At 50.0% G+C, this 21,216-nt stretch overlaps 1 protein-coding gene across 1 annotated transcript; it reads right to left on the bottom strand.

The window, feature by feature from the left end:
- Positions 1-278: 278 nt before the first annotated feature.
- On the bottom strand, positions 279-3,113 carry CCR75_003262 (uncharacterized protein; the record flags this gene model as incomplete). Its single annotated transcript, XM_067961359.1, has 2 exons — positions 279-3,004; positions 3,080-3,113. 2 exons carry the CDS (start codon positions 3,111-3,113, stop codon positions 279-281), a joined length of 2,760 nt encoding a protein of 919 aa, XP_067821748.1.
- Positions 3,114-21,216: the final 18,103 nt, after the last annotated feature.

Consider the following 21,216-nt stretch of genomic DNA (forward strand, 5'->3'; position numbering starts at 1 on the left):
TTTATGATTTTTCTCTTATAGGAAATAATAATTGTTGATGTTACTCAGGAAGTGGCAATCAGCGATGATTTAGCCTTGTCGGCGTCCATCCAAACACCGTTCAATCTGACGAAGGGAATAGGCATTAAAGTTTTCATGTACTCAGAATTGATACTTGGACAGCTTCAATATTAGTTGGTACGCTTCTCATTGACCGATTGTTTTAAATTTGTATTGTCTGGAATAAATTGCCATTGCATTTCAAATTGTTAAAACTTAAGGTCGAGACACCTTCTAAATTATCGAGATATCAGTACTTCATAGCCTGCCAGTAAAAGCGCAGATGATTCCTGCAACAAGTCGTAGATGGGACTTCTTTCAGCATTAGTCGATATACTCGCACGTTGTGAATACGCATCAAGACACTCAAGTATGACTTTCCATGCTTGCTTTTCAACTTGTAAAGCCAATTGAGGATCTTTTAAGCATGCCATGCCCAAAGGAACATCTCGCCACGAGTGGGTCAAAACCTTTTCACTAGAAGCCACAACACTCGTGGATGGCAACGAAGACTGATCGATTGCTGCGCAAGTGTCGAGCCATTCAATATACTTTGTAGCTGTCCAGTTTCTCAATCGATGCGGAAGCTGGAGCTCTGCCGGAGCGCGAGAAATGAGGTGGTGCCATACATTACTTGGACGAATTTTATCAATCGTAGCATCTCGAAGAATCTCATGATTTTCAAGGAAAAGCATGTGGCGAAACGCACGTAGCTCTTCGTAAGGCGCCCCATTCTTTCGTAGCGGCACAACCTGCTCAAGCCGAAGCTCCAATTGCGTCATGTCATTCGCAAGGCGTAGTTTTCCACGTTCCGTCAGCGGACGTAGCAAAGCGGCATGTCGCACAAAAGTCGACATCAATCGCTCGACAAAATCGACGAGACACGGCATGACTAAAGCCGCTTTCGGAAGGCGGCGTAGATGCTCGTCCAAAATCACAGCAAAAACGTGGCTAACTTCCTGCATGTACTTGGACCCCCTCGTGCCTTGCGCTGTTTGAACATTGCTACGACTTTGAATAGTCTCTTTAACACTTGCTTCTTTAAGCGCATCGGTTCCAAGACCAAACGACTCGTTGTGCATTTTTGCAAAAATCGGCTCCAAGAGTCCAGCAAGTGTTTGGAGATACGAGCCGAGCAAAGCATACTGCAAATTTTCAATCCTTTCTTGACACGAAAGCAATTTCGTTGTACTTGATGCTTTCACGTCCACCGTAGCTGTCGATACGTCTAGATTCTCGGCAGAAGATGTCGCCGTGGCGATGTACGTTTCAATCGCTTTGATGGTATCGTGTAATAAACTGAGTGCATTGAAAAGCCCAACGTTATGCGCTTGAGAAGGCGTTCGTCCAAAATTCAGCAGTGGAGTGGCTGCTGCCTTGCCGTGATGTATCATTTTCTGGACGTTGTCACAAAAGCGCGTTACGGCCTTTTGTACTTGTTGTAACATACCCTCCAGGAGCACGCCGTCGTGGCCAGCGTGCTCCAATTCGGCAAAAATCGTTTGAGAGAGTGTTTGCATGTCACTACGACTAGGTGGAGATGCATGGTAGTTCGAGCTTTGAGGAAACATGAGCTGAATGGGATGCATTATCCGGTTATACGCTCGATCAATGTAGGCTTCATATAGTGGAGACATGGCGTTCAAGAGCTGCGTGCGCTCAGCAATTGAAGCAGCAATCGGCACGAGCTCTCGTTTCACGAAACTCTCCTCCATTATCTCTCCTTTTTCATTCGCTGGAACGACAGTTAAGAAATCCGACGCAGCACTTTGAGTGGTCGACATCAAGAGATCGTTCAACACCCGAGTCGCTTGCTCTCGCATTCGCGGATACTCAGCTATCAGCACGGATTGCACGGCTGAAGAATAGCCACGTGTTGACGCAAGCACTTCGTGCACCATGACGCACGTGACCTCCCAGTACGTTGCAAAGAGCGACGGCTCGTCCGCGTCAAGTACGAGCTCAAGATAACTTTGATTCGTCTGTGACTCGATCATTTTTAGCAACACGCGTTGCATGTTCCACACTTGGAGAGCATACACACGAATGACATTAAAGAATTCTTCGACAGCTTTCCAGACATCGGCTTTGGACACAGCACTCCCTATTGACCGAGCACTCGAGTCGGAATTATTTAAAAGACTCGAGTTTATCCGAACGAGCTTGTCCTCGGCAATTACAGCTCTACACGCTCGTTCAACGTCCTGCACGACGTCATTTACACACGCATGCGCTGTTATTTTCAAGTCTCCCAAGTAAAACAACAGCTCGAATGCATCTCTAATCTCATTTTGACTTGAATTTTGAATTCCAGCTTGCAACGACGATCGAATGTTGCGTTTAAATGTCATTGTCAGCTGATCCAGTGCTGGCACTTTGGCACGCACGACACTGAGGTCTGTAAAGCGAGCTGCGTGTCGTAAGTGGTCAAGCTCTCGAATCGCAAGAGCAACCGATACATTCTCCCTCTGACGCGCGTCTGTCGTTAGAGGCGATTGTGTATCAATGAATACAGCGGAGGTCAATACACGCTTTGAGAGGTGCTGAAATCGGAGAACATGTCGCACGAGGTCACTACATTGCTCGATATTGCGGTATTGCTGAAGGGTGTTGCGTAGATGCGCTTGTTGTGCACAGACTTGAGTTTGGAGGGTTTGTATGGATTGTTGGAGATGCGTGACCGACGACTTGACGCCAGCTAAATGCGTCTTGAGCTCGTCGACGGAGCTCACTTGGTCTAAAAGTGTCGCGTGGTGCTCACCCACATGATCTGCGATGACGCGATCGATGCGATGCACTGCAGTATCAAGACACTTGACAAATTCATCGGATTCACGGGGTTCATGAATGTCGTCGTCGACTGATAAGCTCGAAGTTCGAGGCTCAGAGGTCGAGCCACGTGCGATCACGGCGCTGGCAATGGCACTGACGTTGCAATCCGCGCGTAAGAAGACGCGTAGGTGAGCTGTACTTGTGCGGGTGGAATCGTTTTACGTGGTTAGAGGATGATATGTGGAGATGCATGGATCACGTGGCCTACCATCACTCTCAAGTTCGCGGACGAGCTCATCCATGCTTAAAATGCAATCAGAATATTCTTTCGTCTGTTGGTAACCGGTTTTGTTGTGTAGAACACGCTAGGAACAGTATCTTCTCACTATTGATAGCGGTCATACCTATTAGATTATTTGATTGAGATCTTCTGGTGCTTAACGCTTAGCGTTCAAGAGGCTTCAAGGTTTGATTAGGAATTAGCAAATTAATAATAGTTGTCTAAGGGACCAGAAGTGCTTAGTGCGTGGCATTGGCCTTTATGGTGTTAAGTTACATGAAATTAACACTTAAAGGTTGTAAATTAATATATTATTTAAAAGGTAGACTATATTTTGGAGAAAATTACTTTACATAGTAATATTCGGAAAGATTATCGATCAAGATATATACCATTTATATCTACTTGCTCCGCGGTCCAGTCAGCACTGGACGCGCGCAAAGAAAGAGACAGAAAAGGCTTTATTTCATATTTTGTATTAGTATGCAATTAAGTTAGTATTAAATAGATAGAAACAGAAGTATTTAATAATATAAAATATAGTTTACTTTTAACCCTCTTTAAAGCTAGTGTTCTTCCTCTGCACGTATTAGTGTATGTGAAGTGAGAGACGTGAGGCACAACTCGCACCGAAGCAGTGCGAAGTGGACTTGTACTGAAGCAGTACAAGTCGGCAGTGCCCTGTTACATTAACTAGCACTGATCAGTACTAGAAAAAGGTGCTACGACACATCTCGTCTTCAGGTCTCACGCTTACTTAAGTCCATCATTTAAATCGTGACCCGCACTTCACTTCGGCGTTCTGGAATCAAATTTATCGGCTGATAGGAACGCGGCTGCTCATGCCAACAGTAGCCCATCCAGAGAAAAATTGACTCACGGAGCGCGTGACTGGAGTACTTGAAGATGTATAACGCAATTACGAGGAGCTCAATTTCTCCCACTCGTTGAAATTGCAAATACTAATGCTATTCATGCGTCGACAGGGTTGGCGCCATGTTCATTTGGGAGCTCCAGCATTCCGACGCTTCTTGCTCTGTTAGCTTCGGAGCACTAGGTCTGACAGCTTCATTGGTATTTAACCATTGTGTGGCGACAGACGTTGACTATAATGCACAAAAGTTTTTTACGATGTTGACTATAATGCACAAAAGTTTTTTACGATGCAATTATTCCGTTTTCTATGTGGCGAAGGGTTATTGAGTCTTGTACCGATGCAATCCTGTTGCCAATACTTCTTCTCAAGAGTCGATTCGACTATAAGCCCTGCAACAGCGTCCGTATTCCTGATATCAAGACTAGCCTTCTTGCGGTTTTGGCATGACGCTCCAAGAAGCACTCGATAAGCAGAAGGATAATGCAAATCGGAGAGGTCAAAGGTGAATGAGTCAGCTCCACCTTTGCGTGCCCTGATTGACACAGGTGCCTCGAACAACTTTGTTCGAGAGCGTGCCCTCTCAGATAGCAACGTATTTGCACCTGATGTGAAGGAAATGGGCAAGATGGTTGTTCGATTCGCGGATGGATCGACAACCCAGATGGTGAAAAGAGTTGTTACTCTACACCTGGGATGAGAAGTTTTCCGAGGAGAAGATGAATTTATCCTTCTCGACCTCGATGACAAGTACGATATGATACTTGGGATGCCATGGCTGATGCGCTACCAGCCAAAGATTGATTGGAGGCGGCATCTTATCAGTGTTCAAGGTTCGAACACAGTGCAGTGGGAATCTGCTGATGAGGAACAAGTACTATGGGTATACGCCTCGGTTGAAGAAGTTCCAGATCCCTTTAGTGATTTCGCGGCGTGCGATGGCCCCGCATCTTCACAGAGTGGATCTGTTGAGCACAAGAAGGAAGCGCACCGACCATGAAAAACTAAGAAGACTCAACCGAAGTCGTGGAGAGTCGCAACGAATGAGAACGTTCAACTCGTTCGTTGTGATCCGTTATGCGAAGCTGGTCCAGTTGAGACACGTACCTCTGAACAAGGTATGCATTCTCCTGCCACGCGAACTGACGAAGGATCAACGGCCACGATGTTTCAAGCGAAGAACATGTCCAAGCTATTGCTTGTGACGATGTGGGGGTGGCACAGGGTGTCTGCAACGTGAAGGTTGATAATCCCCCAAGCTCGTTATCAAGTTTGCTCTCTCTGGGAGAAATGAGCAAGAAGTCGTTCCTCCGCAGTCTCAAGGATGGCGAGATTGCCCAAGTGTGAATGATCGTTGCGGAAGCCGATCGCGAAGAAATAAATACTTCGTCCAACATGGACATGGCAGTACTGGAAGACAAGACCCGGATTGAGAGATACGAAACTCAGTCGTGGGATGCGCTCAAGGGAAACCCAGTGTACGAACTTGCACTGGAGTTTAAAGACATCTTCCCAGACAAGGTACCAGAGGAACGCCCAGTGGATCGTGGAGTCCATCATGAGATTGACTTGTCTCCTGGTATCAAGTATTGCGTCACGAGACAGTGGCCATTGCCGAAGGAACAAGTCGAGGCAATCGACAAGTTCTTCGAGCAGCGTCGGACAGCTGGTCATGTGCGTGAGAGCAAGTCTCCGCACAGCAGCCCAACATTCTGTGTTAAGAGCAACGGGCGGTTGGCGAATTGTTCTTGCTTTCAACAAGCTGAATGACGCCACCATACCTGCTCAGACACCTGTTCCTCGGAAAGACAAGATTCTTGACGGGATGGTGAATAGCACAGTTTTCAGCACCTTGGATTTGTTGGATGGGTTCTATCAGATCCGAATGCGCGAGGCTGATGTTCCTCTGACAGCGATTAGCACACCAAGCGGCATGCTGTGGGAATGGCTCGTGATGCCACAAGGGTTGAAGAATGCGCCAGCGACGTTCAATCGCATAGTGACAAACATTCTTCGTCCCTTACGTGACTTTGCTCCGAGTTATTTTGACGACATCTTCGTCCACAGCAAGGCCACGTATAACCGTGCGGACTTGGATGTTCACCTCGATCACTTACGACGCCTATTCGAAGTGATGCGAGAGAACAAGCTCTACGCGAATCTGAAGAAGTGTATCTTCGGCGCGCCAGAAATCCCAGTCCTTGGCTATTTGTTGGCAAGTGCGGTATCCGCGCTGGCCCAGAGAAGATCAAAGTGATCGACAAATGGCCTGCACCTCAGAACATGAAGCAACTGCGCCAGTGGTTGGGTCTGGCCAATTACCTCCACAAGTACACACGGAACTACGCTGACATGACTCAGCCGCTTACGCGCCTACTCAAGAAGGACGTTGAGTGGAAGTGGGAACAGGAACATGAAGTGGCTTTCGAGTTGGTCAAAAGGAGATTGCGTGAAGCGCCAGTGCTTGCGCTTCCTGATGGCAACAAGACTTTTCATGTTGTCTGCGATGCGAGTGATTACGCCATTTGTTGTGCATTAATGCAGCACGATGCCAATGAGCGAGAGAGAGTTATCTCCTATCAATCGCGGCAATTAAAGCCAGCAGAACGGAACTACCCGGTTCAACACAAAGAGTTATTGGCTATGAAATACTCTCTTGTGAATCCACCTTCTCGGTGAAGAGCGCTTTGTGGTCCACACAGATCATGCGTCATTGCGCACTGCCGTGAAGACCCCTCACTTATCCCAGAGGATGGCACGATGGATTGCATTCTTCTCGGAGTACAACCTTGTTGTACACTACAAGCCAGGCAAGACAAACATCCTTGCTAATGCGTTATCGAGACGTCCGGATTATGACTCTCGATTGACAGAGGATGTGCCAAGCGCCGCCTGCAAGAGTTGTCCAAGTGATCAAGAATCTGTGAGCGCTACCGCAGTCTAAGCTCGCTCATCTGTTCGTGAGGACATTGCACGAGCATACGAGGACGACGAAGGTTACTGGGAAATGCTGCAGTACCTCAAGAGCCCAACGGAGGATAATCTGAAAAAGCTATCTCCAAGAGCGCGATCACGGACCCACCGATATTCCATCCACGACGGTCTACTCTGTTATGGGGTTGACGATGACGACGTACCAAGAGTTGTCGTTCCAAACGACGAAGAACTAAGGCACCGTCTGTTGTTTGAGTACCACGACAGTCCCCCTGGAGGTCACTTTGGTCGCGAGAAGACTTTCATGAGCCTCTCTCGTGACTATTATTGGCCGCATATGTACAAATGGGTCCGCAAGCACGTCCGTACTTGTGAGGTGTGCCAACGCGTGAAGCCTTCGAGTAGTACTCAGGCACCACTGCGGTCTGCGAGCATGGACTTTGTGTTCGGACTTCCTCGCGACTCGCAAAACCGGAACGGCATTCTGGTGATAGTGGACCGATTCAGTAAAATGGTTCATCTGATTGCCGTGCCGGATACCATCGATGCGGAAGAGACAGCACAAGTCTTTGTGGATACTGTCTTCCGACTCCATGGGTTGCCTGAGGAGATCGTCTCGGATCGAGACACCCGATTCACCTCCGCCCTATGGCGCGCAGTTTTTGAGCGCCTTGGTACGAAGTTGTCGATGTCGACAGCTGCACACCCTGAAACGGATGGCAAACGGAGCGTGTGAATCGCGTGCCGGAGGACATACTGCGAAGTTATGCAACGTCATTCGAGGAATGGAGGCCTTCCTCCCACTGGGTGAGTTCTCGATCAACAACTCAACGCACGCATCTACCGGGTACTCAGCCTTCTATATCAACAATGGTTTTCACCCTCGCGTGCCAGCGACACTCATGGGGGCGGTTTCTACTCTTGGTGGGGGAGGAACTTCATTGGCAACGGAGTTGAACACCGTGAGTGCGACGGATATACGGGCCAATTTTGACGTTTTGAACTCCACGTCAAACATGCCTCGACGAGATCAAAAGAGGATCGAAGACTTTGTCGGTAAGAGACAAATCATCGTTAGGTTTGTGCGCGACGCAATTCCTCAAGCCCAAGATCGGCAGAAGGAGCAAGCGGACAAGCATGAAAGAAAGAACATGAATTGTTTCAAGGTTGGAGATCTCGTCCTACTTAGTACGGGTAACCTCCCGGAACATGCAGTGTCCAACCTTGGTAGCAGCAAGCTACTACCTCGGTTTATTGGACCATTCAGAGTTCTGAAATGCAACGGGAGTGCCTACACCCTAGACGTTCCTACAAGTATGCGTCTTCACCCAACATTCTATGTGGGCAGACTGAAGCCATACTTACCAAGTGGGTCTGCTGACCCTACTTCATCCTTTGAAGGTGAGCCACTTGCTGTCGAAGGGTCTCGACCTGCTCGCGAAGAGTCGCCAAGTCATCGCTCTGAAGTTGCTTCTCGGCATAGAGGCGCTGGAGGACATCAAAGGATTGGTCCTTCACAGACTCGACAGCAACGAGGCGAGTCTCGAGATCACCGCGAAGAGTGCCCAGAGTTGAGCCAGCCTAATCAACGACACCAAGAAGTCAAACATGGCTGAAGCCACGGATATTCTCGGTCTCCTGCAACTTTAGGACATCGTCCTGAGTCTGCTGAAGCCTCGATTCGAACTCGGTCTTCGACACGGAAGCCTGTGTCGGCTTCGCTTCCAAGGCATCATGGCGCGAGTCACACTCGATCGCATGAGCCTCAAGGTTTTGACAGCGAGTCTTCAGATCTGAGGAGTGCATGTGCAGCTCCTTAATCTGTTCGCGATGAGCGCTCTTCCACTTCCAGAGCCTTTCAATCGTTTTCTCGTTCAGCCCCACCTCCGTTGTTTGATTCTCACGAAGAACGACGGTGGCTGGTTGAGTCGATTGTTGGTCACCGTGACCATCTGACTCCGTCGAATCGCCGCCGAAAGAAGCAACAGACTCGTCGCTTCCGTGTTCGGTGGCGCGGCTATCAGCCGAGCGACGACACTTGGGAATCACGTGACGCCCTCGTGGCTGACGTCCTGACGTCGTTCGCGAGTATGAGAGCGACTTGTAGCGTCGGCTCTGTCGCCGCTGCCGTGGCCAAGTTGAATTGGTCCACGTCCGAGAAGGGAGTCCATTCGATTCTTGTTTTCAAGAAACACGAAGGATCTCCACGAGTTCTCTTTCGCTGCCCTTGATTGACGCAGATCATCACGGTTGTTGATCCGACGCCAAGTGCTGAAGCGCTCACGGTAGAACTCTACATCACCCCGCTTGTTAACGATGGGTGCAATGTCGTAGAGTCCACCGTTAAGCCTCTGTCGCTTGACAGGGTGCTCAGTACGGCAAGGGGCTTCATGAGGACTCCTGCCTGAGTCACTCACGGAAGGCTGGGACGGTCGCTTGGTTCCTAGGTCGCTCATTTTGAAATGAAGCACAGCCAGCATTCCTCTTCCCTTTGAAGCGTGAACGCTACTTTAAGGGGGGGGATGATGTAATGGGCCTCTCATTACATGTCTTAGTACTTACCATAGTACATATCTCAAAGATGCTGGGCACCGGAGATGAGACGGAGGGAAGCGGGACATGTCTCTACAGGGTAAGACATGGGAGCCAAGGCTAAAGATAGCCAGTTGTGCTCTAGATGAAGTGATGACGCCGCATCGTCATTACTCATCTTCTGAGAAACCATCTGGCGACACTGCATCGTCGACATGAGAGTTTCAAGTTCAAATTCAAAGCTTCCCAGTCGAAGTTCAAGATTTACATTCAAGTACAGAATTATGGTTCCTGCTTGGGAACTACACTGGTGACGCGTCCAACGTGCCTCTACCGGTTGAAGCGAGTGGCGTGAGCCAATCACTTCGCAGGGAATTTTCTACAGGACTTCAAGTTAAAGGTCCTATGGGTTGAACCTCAGTGTACCCAAGGTTCTATATATCAGTTCCTAGGTTTTATTCATGCATGTGTAGGTTTTACTTGTAAAACCTCTAGGAGTTCTAGAGGCTAATTAGGAGTAGCGACAGGAACCATAACAGCTTTTCAATTCAGTTGTCATTTTACCTCCAACCTCGCAAGCGCCCTCCAACGTTTCCTCCCCACGGTTCAGTCTCCTCTTGTAGTGAGCTGAACAAAAGACTTGGCCTAGTCCCATTACACGGCGCCAAAGATGCCACCTAAAAGGAACAATGTTGGTGGGTCGTCTGCGAAAACACCCACTCAACCTCAAACTAAGCGCACGCGCCGCGTTAACTCGCCGGCCGCGTCCAATGCCTTAGTCGAAACGCCGACAGCTGCTGCTGTCGCGTTAACGGGCTAAAGGATCCATCCCTCTTTAACGGGGAGGATGCTGATCTGTCGTTCATTGTCGACTACAATGAGTCGACACCGTTGCCGTCACCTCATAGTAGCGCATGAGGAAGGATATTGGCGCATTATTGCCCATCCAAACTTCTCTCATGGCTCACAACATGGAGGCAGCAACATTTACGAATGCTGTCGTCGTCTGCGCTGGATGGCGCAGCAACAGGTAATGAGAGCGCTGCCCATAAAGGCGCAGCCGCTTCTTCGTTGGGTAAAACCACAACGCCTTATGCTAAGACCATTATCCATAATGGTTCTGACATAGAGGATTCGGAGCCTTAAGCTCTGCCGATGACACGTGAACGTGCTCAGTCGGTGTCACAAGCCAGTCGTTTAGAACGTGGCTATGTGACGGGTGGCATATCGCTGATGCCCCTACCATCTAAATGGCCTCGTCTAAACGGGCCAAGAGCGTCGCTCCTAGAGTGCGCTCTTCTAGACGCACATAAATATTATGGCGTCTTTAAGTCATGGAGGCCTCCGGGAAAATCGCTTGGGCGTATATTCCCGAACCCGGTTGTGTTGCGTTCAAATGAAACGCCCGCCCAAAACGAGGCGGAATTACTGCGCCGCATTCCGATGCGATGAAACAGCGGTCGCAGCGAATTAATTTCGCCCGCTTGCGTGTCAAAGAAATCATTGGCGGTGTTTCTTCTCACAACGCTACTTCTGCTAGTCCATTTGGGACTAGCGAAGAGGTTTCAGCTGGTGCTCCTTTTCATAGGCAGCAACCAAGCCGGGCACATCAATACGTAAGGTATCGATCGGTTCCCAAGAGTCAAAACTCTTCGGGTAACCTTTCCATCGGACGAGGATCTGATACCTTTGCCTCAAGGAGCGTTAGGCAAGCAACCTTTCAACAAAAAAGTGTTGGTTCCCACCCGCATCCATCAGTGCAGGAGAGCTCGATTGGAGTGGCGATCTCGCCCACCCACTCACGGCTGCCTTACTTTCGTCCGTTCAGTCACAGGCGTTTAGCGCTGCTGAACGACGTATTGCAAATCTTGAGGGTCAAGTCTCGCGACTGACCTCGGATCTTTTTGATGTCCGAGCGAAGGCTCGTCAGGGTTATGAACGCCTGAAGACTGCTTGAACTTTTCGAGAGAATAATGCTGAGGGATCCGCGCTACTCGCGTGATTTCCCTTCCTCTCCGAGTCCTATTCGTGGTGGGAGGAGTCTGTCGGATGATAGCTTTTCACCTTCTCCGTCTCCCTCACCCGAACGACGCTCGACGCACGGTCGACGTCACCATCGGTCTCTTTAACCAGATGGGGGTATGTGACCTCATTTGGGTCTACATACCGTTTCAGACGACCCACGTAAAATACGGGGTGCGTCTTCATATACGGGGGAAGGGTGAGCCTATATTTTAGGTCTCCAACCTCTTCTACCACCGTAAAGGGCCCAATGAAACGCGGCAACAACTTCGTAGTACCTCCAGGTAGTACAGAAATTGCATTTTTAGGTAGGGTAGCAGTACTTAATAGTACTTTTTCACCCACTCTAAAGCGTTCATTATTTTTGCGACCATTTCGGTCCGCATATTCTTTTTGCTTGTCCTGTGCGCTTGCCATTGCGTCACGGACTTTACGTGTGATGGCTAATCGCTCATCCACAAAGCGTTGAGCCTCGCTCACGCTTTTAGCATCAAACTCGCCTATGATACCGCCAAGAGGTCGGTCATAAGGCGTAGTTTTATTGACCACTGCTAAACTGGCAGGGTCACTAGGGCAAGTTTCTGTCTTTGAGATGATACCCTCATGGGTCATCGTCATATTGACGAAACTATGTCCCTCTTTCGCACCGAGCATAGTGAGGGGCCCTCCCCCACTAAGACTCGGGCTGCGCACAAACGAGACTGGCGTCCGAGGATGGCGCAGTCCGTTAATATAAAACGGTGTCTCACCCGTACTGGCGTGGACACTGTTATTTATAGCGAACTCCACAAAGGGCAATTGCTTGCTCCACTCTTTGGGAGTTGCTATAGTGCGTAAGACATCCGCCACGACCCGATTGGCACGTTCTGTTTGGCCATCGGTCTGGGGATGATCTGCGGTCGACATGTGGAGCTTGCTACCNCAGGGGCGGAGCGAACAAGCAAAAAACGGCAACGACCAGTAGGAGCGGGGCTCCCTACTGGCCGAGAATCAAGTTCTGCGATGACGGTGGAGTCACAGGACTTGGGCCCCAACGTGCAACCTGCACACATGAAGTCCACCAAGAAGAAGACCAGTGTCGATCAGCGGTCAAAGCTGATAGTCTTGGACGTAAAGGTGAATGAGTCAGCTCCACCTTTGCGTGCCCTGATTGACACAGGTGCCTCGAACAACTTTGTTCGAGAGCGTGCCCTCTCAGATAGCAACGTATTTGCACCTGATGTGAAGGAAATGGGCAAGATGGTTGTTCGATTCGCGGATGGATCGACAACCCAGATGGTGAAAAGAGTTGTTACTCTACACCTGGGATGTGAAGTTTTCCGAGGAGAAGATGAATTTATCCTTCTCGACCTCGATGACAAGTACGATATGATACTTGGGATGCCATGGCTGATGCGCTACCAGCCAAAGATTGATTGGAGGCGGCATCTTATCAGTGTTCAAGGTTCGAACACAGTGCAGTGGGAATCTGCTGATGAGGAACAAGTACTATGGGTATACGCCTCGGTTGAAGAAGTTCCAGATCCCTTTAGTGATTTCGCGGCGTGCGATGGCCCCGCATCTTCACAGAGTGGATCTGTTGAGCACAAGAAGGAAGCGCACCGACCATGAAAAACTAAGAAGACTCAACCGAAGTCGTGGAGAGTCGCAACGAATGAGAACGTTCAACTCGTTCGTTGTGATCCGTTATGCGAAGCTGGTCCAGTTGAGACACGTACCTCTGAACAAGGTATGCATTCTCCTGCCACGCGAACTGACGAAGGATCAACGGCCACGATGTTTCAAGCGAAGAACATGTCCAAGCTATTGCTTGTGACGATGTGGGGGTGGCACAGGGTGTCTGCAACGTGAAGGTTGATAATCCCCCAAGCTCGTTATCAAGTTTGCTCTCTCTGGGAGAAATGAGCAAGAAGTCGTTCCTCCGCAGTCTCAAGGATGGCGAGATTGCCCAAGTGTGAATGATCGTTGCGGAAGCCGATCGCGAAGAAATAAATACTTCGTCCAACATGGACATGGCAGTACTGGAAGACAAGACCCCGATTGAGAGATACGAAACTCAGTCGTGGGATGCGCTCAAGGGAAACCCAGTGTACGAACTTGCACTGGAGTTTAAAGACATCTTCCCAGACAAGGTACCAGAGGAACGCCCAGTGGATCGTGGAGTCCATCATGAGATTGACTTGTCTCCTGGTATCAAGTATTGCGTCACGAGACAGTGGCCATTGCCGAAGGAACAAGTCGAGGCAATCGACAAGTTCTTCGAGCAGCGTCGGACAGCTGGTCATGTGCGTGAGAGCAAGTCTCCGCACAGCAGCCCAACATTCTGTGTTAAGAGCAACGGGCGGTTGGCGAATTGTTCTTGCTTTCAACAAGCTGAATGACGCCACCATACCTGCTCAGACACCTGTTCCTCGGAAAGACAAGATTCTTGACGGGATGGTGAATAGCACAGTTTTCAGCACCTTGGATTTGTTGGATGGGTTCTATCAGATCCGAATGCGCGAGGCTGATGTTCCTCTGACAGCGATTAGCACACCAAGCGGCATGCTGTGGGAATGGCTCGTGATGCCACAAGGGTTGAAGAATGCGCCAGCGACGTTCAATCGCATAGTGACAAACATTCTTCGTCCCTTACGTGACTTTGCTCCGAGTTATTTTGACGACATCTTCGTCCACAGCAAGGCCACGTATAACCGTGCGGACTTGGATGTTCACCTCGATCACTTACGACGCCTATTCGAAGTGATGCGAGAGAACAAGCTCTACGCGAATCTGAAGAAGTGTATCTTCGGCGCGCCAGAAATCCCAGTCCTTGGCTATTTGTTGGCAAGTGCGGTATCCGCGCTGGCCCAGAGAAGATCAAAGTGATCGACAAATGGCCTGCACCTCAGAACATGAAGCAACTGCGCCAGTGGTTGGGTCTGGCCAATTACCTCCACAAGTACACACGGAACTACGCTGACATGACTCAGCCGCTTACGCGCCTACTCAAGAAGGACGTTGAGTGGAAGTGGGAACAGGAACATGAAGTGGCTTTCGAGTTGGTCAAAAGGAGATTGCGTGAAGCGCCAGTGCTTGCGCTTCCTGATGGCAACAAGACTTTTCATGTTGTCTGCGATGCGAGTGATTACGCCATTTGTTGTGCATTAATGCAGCACGATGCCAATGAGCGAGAGAGAGTTATCTCCTATCAATCGCGGCAATTAAAGCCAGCAGAACGGAACTACCCGGTTCAACACAAAGAGTTATTGGCTATGAAATACTCTCTTGTGAATCCACCTTCTCGGTGAAGAGCGCTTTGTGGTCCACACAGATCATGCGTCATTGCGCACTGCCGTGAAGACCCCTCACTTATCCCAGAGGATGGCACGATGGATTGCATTCTTCTCGGAGTACAACCTTGTTGTACACTACAAGCCAGGCAAGACAAACATCCTTGCTAATGCGTTATCGAGACGTCCGGATTATGACTCTCGATTGACAGAGGATGTGCCAAGCGCCGCCTGCAAGAGTTGTCCAAGTGATCAAGAATCTGTGAGCGCTACCGCAGTCTAAGCTCGCTCATCTGTTCGTGAGGACATTGCACGAGCATACGAGGACGACGAAGGTTACTGGGAAATGCTGCAGTACCTCAAGAGCCCAACGGAGGATAATCTGAAAAAGCTATCTCCAAGAGCGCGATCACGGACCCACCGATATTCCATCCACGACGGTCTACTCTGTTATGGGGTTGACGATGACGACGTACCAAGAGTTGTCGTTCCAAACGACGAAGAACTAAGGCACCGTCTGTTGTTTGAGTACCACGACAGTCCCCCTGGAGGTCACTTTGGTCGCGAGAAGACTTTCATGAGCCTCTCTCGTGACTATTATTGGCCGCATATGTACAAATGGGTCCGCAAGCACGTCCGTACTTGTGAGGTGTGCCAACGCGTGAAGCCTTCGAGTAGTACTCAGGCACCACTGCGGTCTGCGAGCATGGACTTTGTGTTCGGACTTCCTCGCGACTCGCAAAACCGGAACGGCATTCTGGTGATAGTGGACCGATTCAGTAAAATGGTTCATCTGATTGCCGTGCCGGATACCATCGATGCGGAAGAGACAGCACAAGTCTTTGTGGATACTGTCTTCCGACTCCATGGGTTGCCTGAGGAGATCGTCTCGGATCGAGACACCCGATTCACCTCCGCCCTATGGCGCGCAGTTTTTGAGCGCCTTGGTACGAAGTTGTCGATGTCGACAGCTGCACACCCTGAAACGGATGGCAAACGGAGCGTGTGAATCGCGTGCCGGAGGACATACTGCGAAGTTATGCAACGTCATTCGAGGAATGGAGGCCTTCCTCCCACTGGGTGAGTTCTCGATCAACAACTCAACGCACGCATCTACCGGGTACTCAGCCTTCTATATCAACAATGGTTTTCACCCTCGCGTGCCAGCGACACTCATGGGGGCGGTTTCTACTCTTGGTGGGGGAGGAACTTCATTGGCAACGGAGTTGAACACCGTGAGTGCGACGGATATACGGGCCAATTTTGACGTTTTGAACTCCACGTCAAACATGCCTCGACGAGATCAAAAGAGGATCGAAGACTTTGTCGGTAAGAGACAAATCATCGTTAGGTTTGTGCGCGACGCAATTCCTCAAGCCCAAGATCGGCAGAAGGAGCAAGCGGACAAGCATGAAAGAAAGAACATGAATTGTTTCAAGGTTGGAGATCTCGTCCTACTTAGTACGGGTAACCTCCCGGAACATGCAGTGTCCAACCTTGGTAGCAGCAAGCTACTACCTCGGTTTATTGGACCATTCAGAGTTCTGAAATGCAACGGGAGTGCCTACACCCTAGACGTTCCTACAAGTATGCGTCTTCACCCAACATTCTATGTGGGCAGACTGAAGCCATACTTACCAAGTGGGTCTGCTGACCCTACTTCATCCTTTGAAGGTGAGCCACTTGCTGTCGAAGGGTCTCGACCTGCTCGCGAAGAGTCGCCAAGTCATCGCTCTGAAGTTGCTTCTCGGCATAGAGGCGCTGGAGGACATCAAAGGATTGGTCCTTCACAGACTCGACAGCAACGAGGCGAGTCTCGAGATCACCGCGAAGAGTGCCCAGAGTTGAGCCAGCCTAATCAACGACACCAAGAAGTCAAACATGGCTGAAGCCACGGATATTCTCGGTCTCCTGCAACTTTAGGACATCGTCCTGAGTCTGCTGAAGCCTCGATTCGAACTCGGTCTTCGACACGGAAGCCTGTGTCGGCTTCGCTTCCAAGGCATCATGGCGCGAGTCACACTCGATCGCATGAGCCTCAAGGTTTTGACAGCGAGTCTTCAGATCTGAGGAGTGCATGTGCAGCTCCTTAATCTGTTCGCGATGAGCGCTCTTCCACTTCCAGAGCCTTTCAATCGTTTTCTCGTTCAGCCCCACCTCCGTTGTTTGATTCTCACGAAGAACGACGGTGGCTGGTTGAGTCGATTGTTGGTCACCGTGACCATCTGACTCCGTCGAATCGCCGCCGAAAGAAGCAACAGACTCGTCGCTTCCGTGTTCGGTGGCGCGGCTATCAGCCGAGCGACGACACTTGGGAATCACGTGACGCCCTCGTGGCTGACGTCCTGACGTCGTTCGCGAGTATGAGAGCGACTTGTAGCGTCGGCTCTGTCGCCGCTGCCGTGGCCAAGTTGAATTGGTCCACGTCCGAGAAGGGAGTCCATTCGATTCTTGTTTTCAAGAAACACGAAGGATCTCCACGAGTTCTCTTTCGCTGCCCTTGATTGACGCAGATCATCACGGTTGTTGATCCGACGCCAAGTGCTGAAGCGCTCACGGTAGAACTCTACATCACCCCGCTTGTTAACGATGGGTGCAATGTCGTAGAGTCCACCGTTAAGCCTCTGTCGCTTGACAGGGTGCTCAGTACGGCAAGGGGCTTCATGAGGACTCCTGCCTGAGTCACTCACGGAAGGCTGGGACGGTCGCTTGGTTCCTAGGTCGCTCATTTTGAAATGAAGCACAGCCAGCATTCCTCTTCCCTTTGAAGCGTGAACGCTACTTTAAGGGGGGGGATGATGTAATGGGCCTCTCATTACATGTCTTAGTACTTACCATAGTACATATCTCAAAGATGCTGGGCACCGGAGATGAGACGGAGGGAAGCGGGACATGTCTCTACAGGGTAAGACATGGGAGCCAAGGCTAAAGATAGCCAGTTGTGCTCTAGATGAAGTGATGACGCCGCATCGTCATTACTCATCTTCTGAGAAACCATCTGGCGACACTGCATCGTCGACATGAGAGTTTCAAGTTCAAATTCAAAGCTTCCCAGTCGAAGTTCAAGATTTACATTCAAGTACAGAATTATGGTTCCTGCTTGGGAACTACACTGGTGACGCGTCCAACGTGCCTCTACCGGTTGAAGCGAGTGGCGTGAGCCAATCACTTCGCAGGGAATTTTCTACAGGACTTCAAGTTAAAGGTCCTATGGGTTGAACCTCAGTGTACCCAAGGTTCTATATATCAGTTCCTAGGTTTTATTCATGCATGTGTAGGTTTTACTTGTAAAACCTCTAGGAGTTCTAGAGGCTAATTAGGAGTAGCGACAGGAACCATAACAGCTTTTCAATTCAGTTGTCATTTTACCTCCAACCTCGCAAGCGCCCTCCAACGTTTCCTCCCCACGGTTCAGTCTCCTCTTGTAGTGAGCTGAACAAAAGACTTGGCCTAGTCCCATTACACGGCGCCAAAGATGCCACCTAAAAGGAACAATGTTGGTGGGTCGTCTGCGAAAACACCCACTCAACCTCAAACTAAGCGCACGCGCCGCGTTAACTCGCCGGCCGCGTCCAATGCCTTAGTCGAAACGCCGACAGCTGCTGCTGTCGCGTTAACGGGCTAAAGGATCCATCCCTCTTTAACGGGGAGGATGCTGATCTGTCGTTCATTGTCGACTACAATGAGTCGACACCGTTGCCGTCACCTCATAGTAGCGCATGAGGAAGGATATTGGCGCATTATTGCCCATCCAAACTTCTCTCATGGCTCACAACATGGAGGCAGCAACATTTACGAATGCTGTCGTCGTCTGCGCTGGATGGCGCAGCAACAGGTAATGAGAGCGCTGCCCATAAAGGCGCAGCCGCTTCTTCGTTGGGTAAAACCACAACGCCTTATGCTAAGACCATTATCCATAATGGTTCTGACATAGAGGATTCGGAGCCTTAAGCTCTGCCGATGACACGTGAACGTGCTCAGTCGGTGTCACAAGCCAGTCGTTTAGAACGTGGCTATGTGACGGGTGGCATATCGCTGATGCCCCTACCATCTAAATGGCCTCGTCTAAACGGGCCAAGAGCGTCGCTCCTAGAGTGCGCTCTTCTAGACGCACATAAATATTATGGCGTCTTTAAGTCATGGAGGCCTCCGGGAAAATCGCTTGGGCGTATATTCCCGAACCCGGTTGTGTTGCGTTCAAATGAAACGCCCGCCCAAAACGAGGCGGAATTACTGCGCCGCATTCCGATGCGATGAAACAGCGGTCGCAGCGAATTAATTTCGCCCGCTTGCGTGTCAAAGAAATCATTGGCGGTGTTTCTTCTCACAACGCTACTTCTGCTAGTCCATTTGGGACTAGCGAAGAGGTTTCAGCTGGTGCTCCTTTTCATAGGCAGCAACCAAGCCGGGCACATCAATACGTAAGGTATCGATCGGTTCCCAAGAGTCAAAACTCTTCGGGTAACCTTTCCATCGGACGAGGATCTGATACCTTTGCCTCAAGGAGCGTTAGGCAAGCAACCTTTCAACAAAAAAGTGTTGGTTCCCACCCGCATCCATCAGTGCAGGAGAGCTCGATTGGAGTGGCGATCTCGCCCACCCACTCACGGCTGCCTTACTTTCGTCCGTTCAGTCACAGGCGTTTAGCGCTGCTGAACGACGTATTGCAAATCTTGAGGGTCAAGTCTCGCGACTGACCTCGGATCTTTTTGATGTCCGAGCGAAGGCTCGTCAGGGTTATGAACGCCTGAAGACTGCTTGAACTTTTCGAGAGAATAATGCTGAGGGATCCGCGCTACTCGCGTGATTTCCCTTCCTCTCCGAGTCCTATTCGTGGTGGGAGGAGTCTGTCGGATGATAGCTTTTCACCTTCTCCGTCTCCCTCACCCGAACGACGCTCGACGCACGGTCGACGTCACCATCGGTCTCTTTAACCAGATGGGGGTATGTGACCTCATTTGGGTCTACATACCGTTTCAGACGACCCACGTAAAATACGGGGTGCGTCTTCATATACGGGGGAAGGGTGAGCCTATATTTTAGGTCTCCAACCTCTTAAACCACCGTAAATGGCCCAATGAAACGCGGCAACAACTTTGTAGTACCTCCAGGTAGTACAGAAATATCATTCTTAGGTAGGGTAGCAGTACGTAACAGTTCTTTTTCACCCACTCTAAAGCATTCATTATTTTTGCGACCATTTCGCTCCGCATATTCTTTTTCCTTGTCCTGTGCGCTTGCCATTGCGTCACGGACTCTATGTGTGATGGCTAATCGCTCATCCACAAAGCGTTGAGCCTGGCTCACGCTTTCAGCATCAGCTTCGCCTATGATACCGCCGAGAGGTCGGTCATAAGGCGTAGTTTGATTGACCACTGCTAAACTGGCAGGGTCACTAGGGCAAGTTTCTGTCTTTGAGATGATACCCGCATGGGTCATTGTCATATTGACGAAACTATGTCCCTCTTTCGCACCGAGCATAGTGAGGGCCCCCCCCACTAATACTCGGGCTGCGCACAAACGAGACTGGCGTCCAAGGATGGTGCAGTCCGTTAGTATAAAACGGTGTCTCACTTGTCTGGCGTGGACACTGTTATTTATAGCGAACTCCACAAAGGGCAATTACTTGCTTCACTCTTTTGGAGTTGCTATAGTGCGCAAGACACCCGCCACGACCCGATTGGCACGTTCGGTTTGGCCATTGTTCTGGGGATGATCTGCGGTCGACATGTGGAGCTTGCTACCTAGCAGCTCGCACACATGTCGCCAAAAACCAGACGTAAAATGTGGATCCCGGTCCGATACTATGGACTCGGGCATCCCAAGTAGTCGGTAAACATGATTCAGGAACAAGAGAGCTGCCTCCATGCCTGTGATCGTTGTCTTACATGGTGCTAAATGCACCATTTTGCTCAGTCTGTCTACAAAGACGACTAGGAAGTTTCAGCCAAAACTCCGAGCTGCCTCGTCCGACCCTTATGATCGGGCGGCATGCCAAACATGAAGTCCAGACTTACTGACTTCCAACAATTGGTTGGAATCGGTAGCGGCTTCAGTGGCGCACTGCTGGACGGTGCAGGCTTAATGCGCTGACACTGTTCGCAAGAGCGAATATAGTTGGCCACCCATCTATATAGGTGTGGCCACCAAAATTCCTCTGACACTCGTAAGAATGTCTTTTCACGGCCCAGATGCCCACTAGATGGTGCATCATGGAGCTCGTGAAGGATCATCAACTTGAGATCTGTGTCATGAGGCACATAGATTCTCAAGGGATCACAAGGTGACAGCTGATGCCATAACAGGCCATCGCTGTAGCTAAAGCGATTGAGCTTAGCTTTCAGGTGCGACGGAAGGGAAACCTTTCGTCCACCGAAGTGATCCAACAGCAGGCGACAGTGGTCGTCCTGACTGTAGCTCTCTTTTATCTCAGAGGCCAATGAGCTCGTCACGTGGTATGCCTTCATGGCTGCCAACGTCGACGGCTGAAA

Source organism: Bremia lactucae, assembly GCF_004359215.1.
Source record: "Bremia lactucae strain SF5 chromosome Unknown BlacSF5_NotPlaced_19_SHOA01000004.1_2068294bp, whole genome shotgun sequence".
Lineage (NCBI taxonomy): Eukaryota > Oomycota > Peronosporomycetes > Peronosporales > Peronosporaceae > Bremia > Bremia lactucae.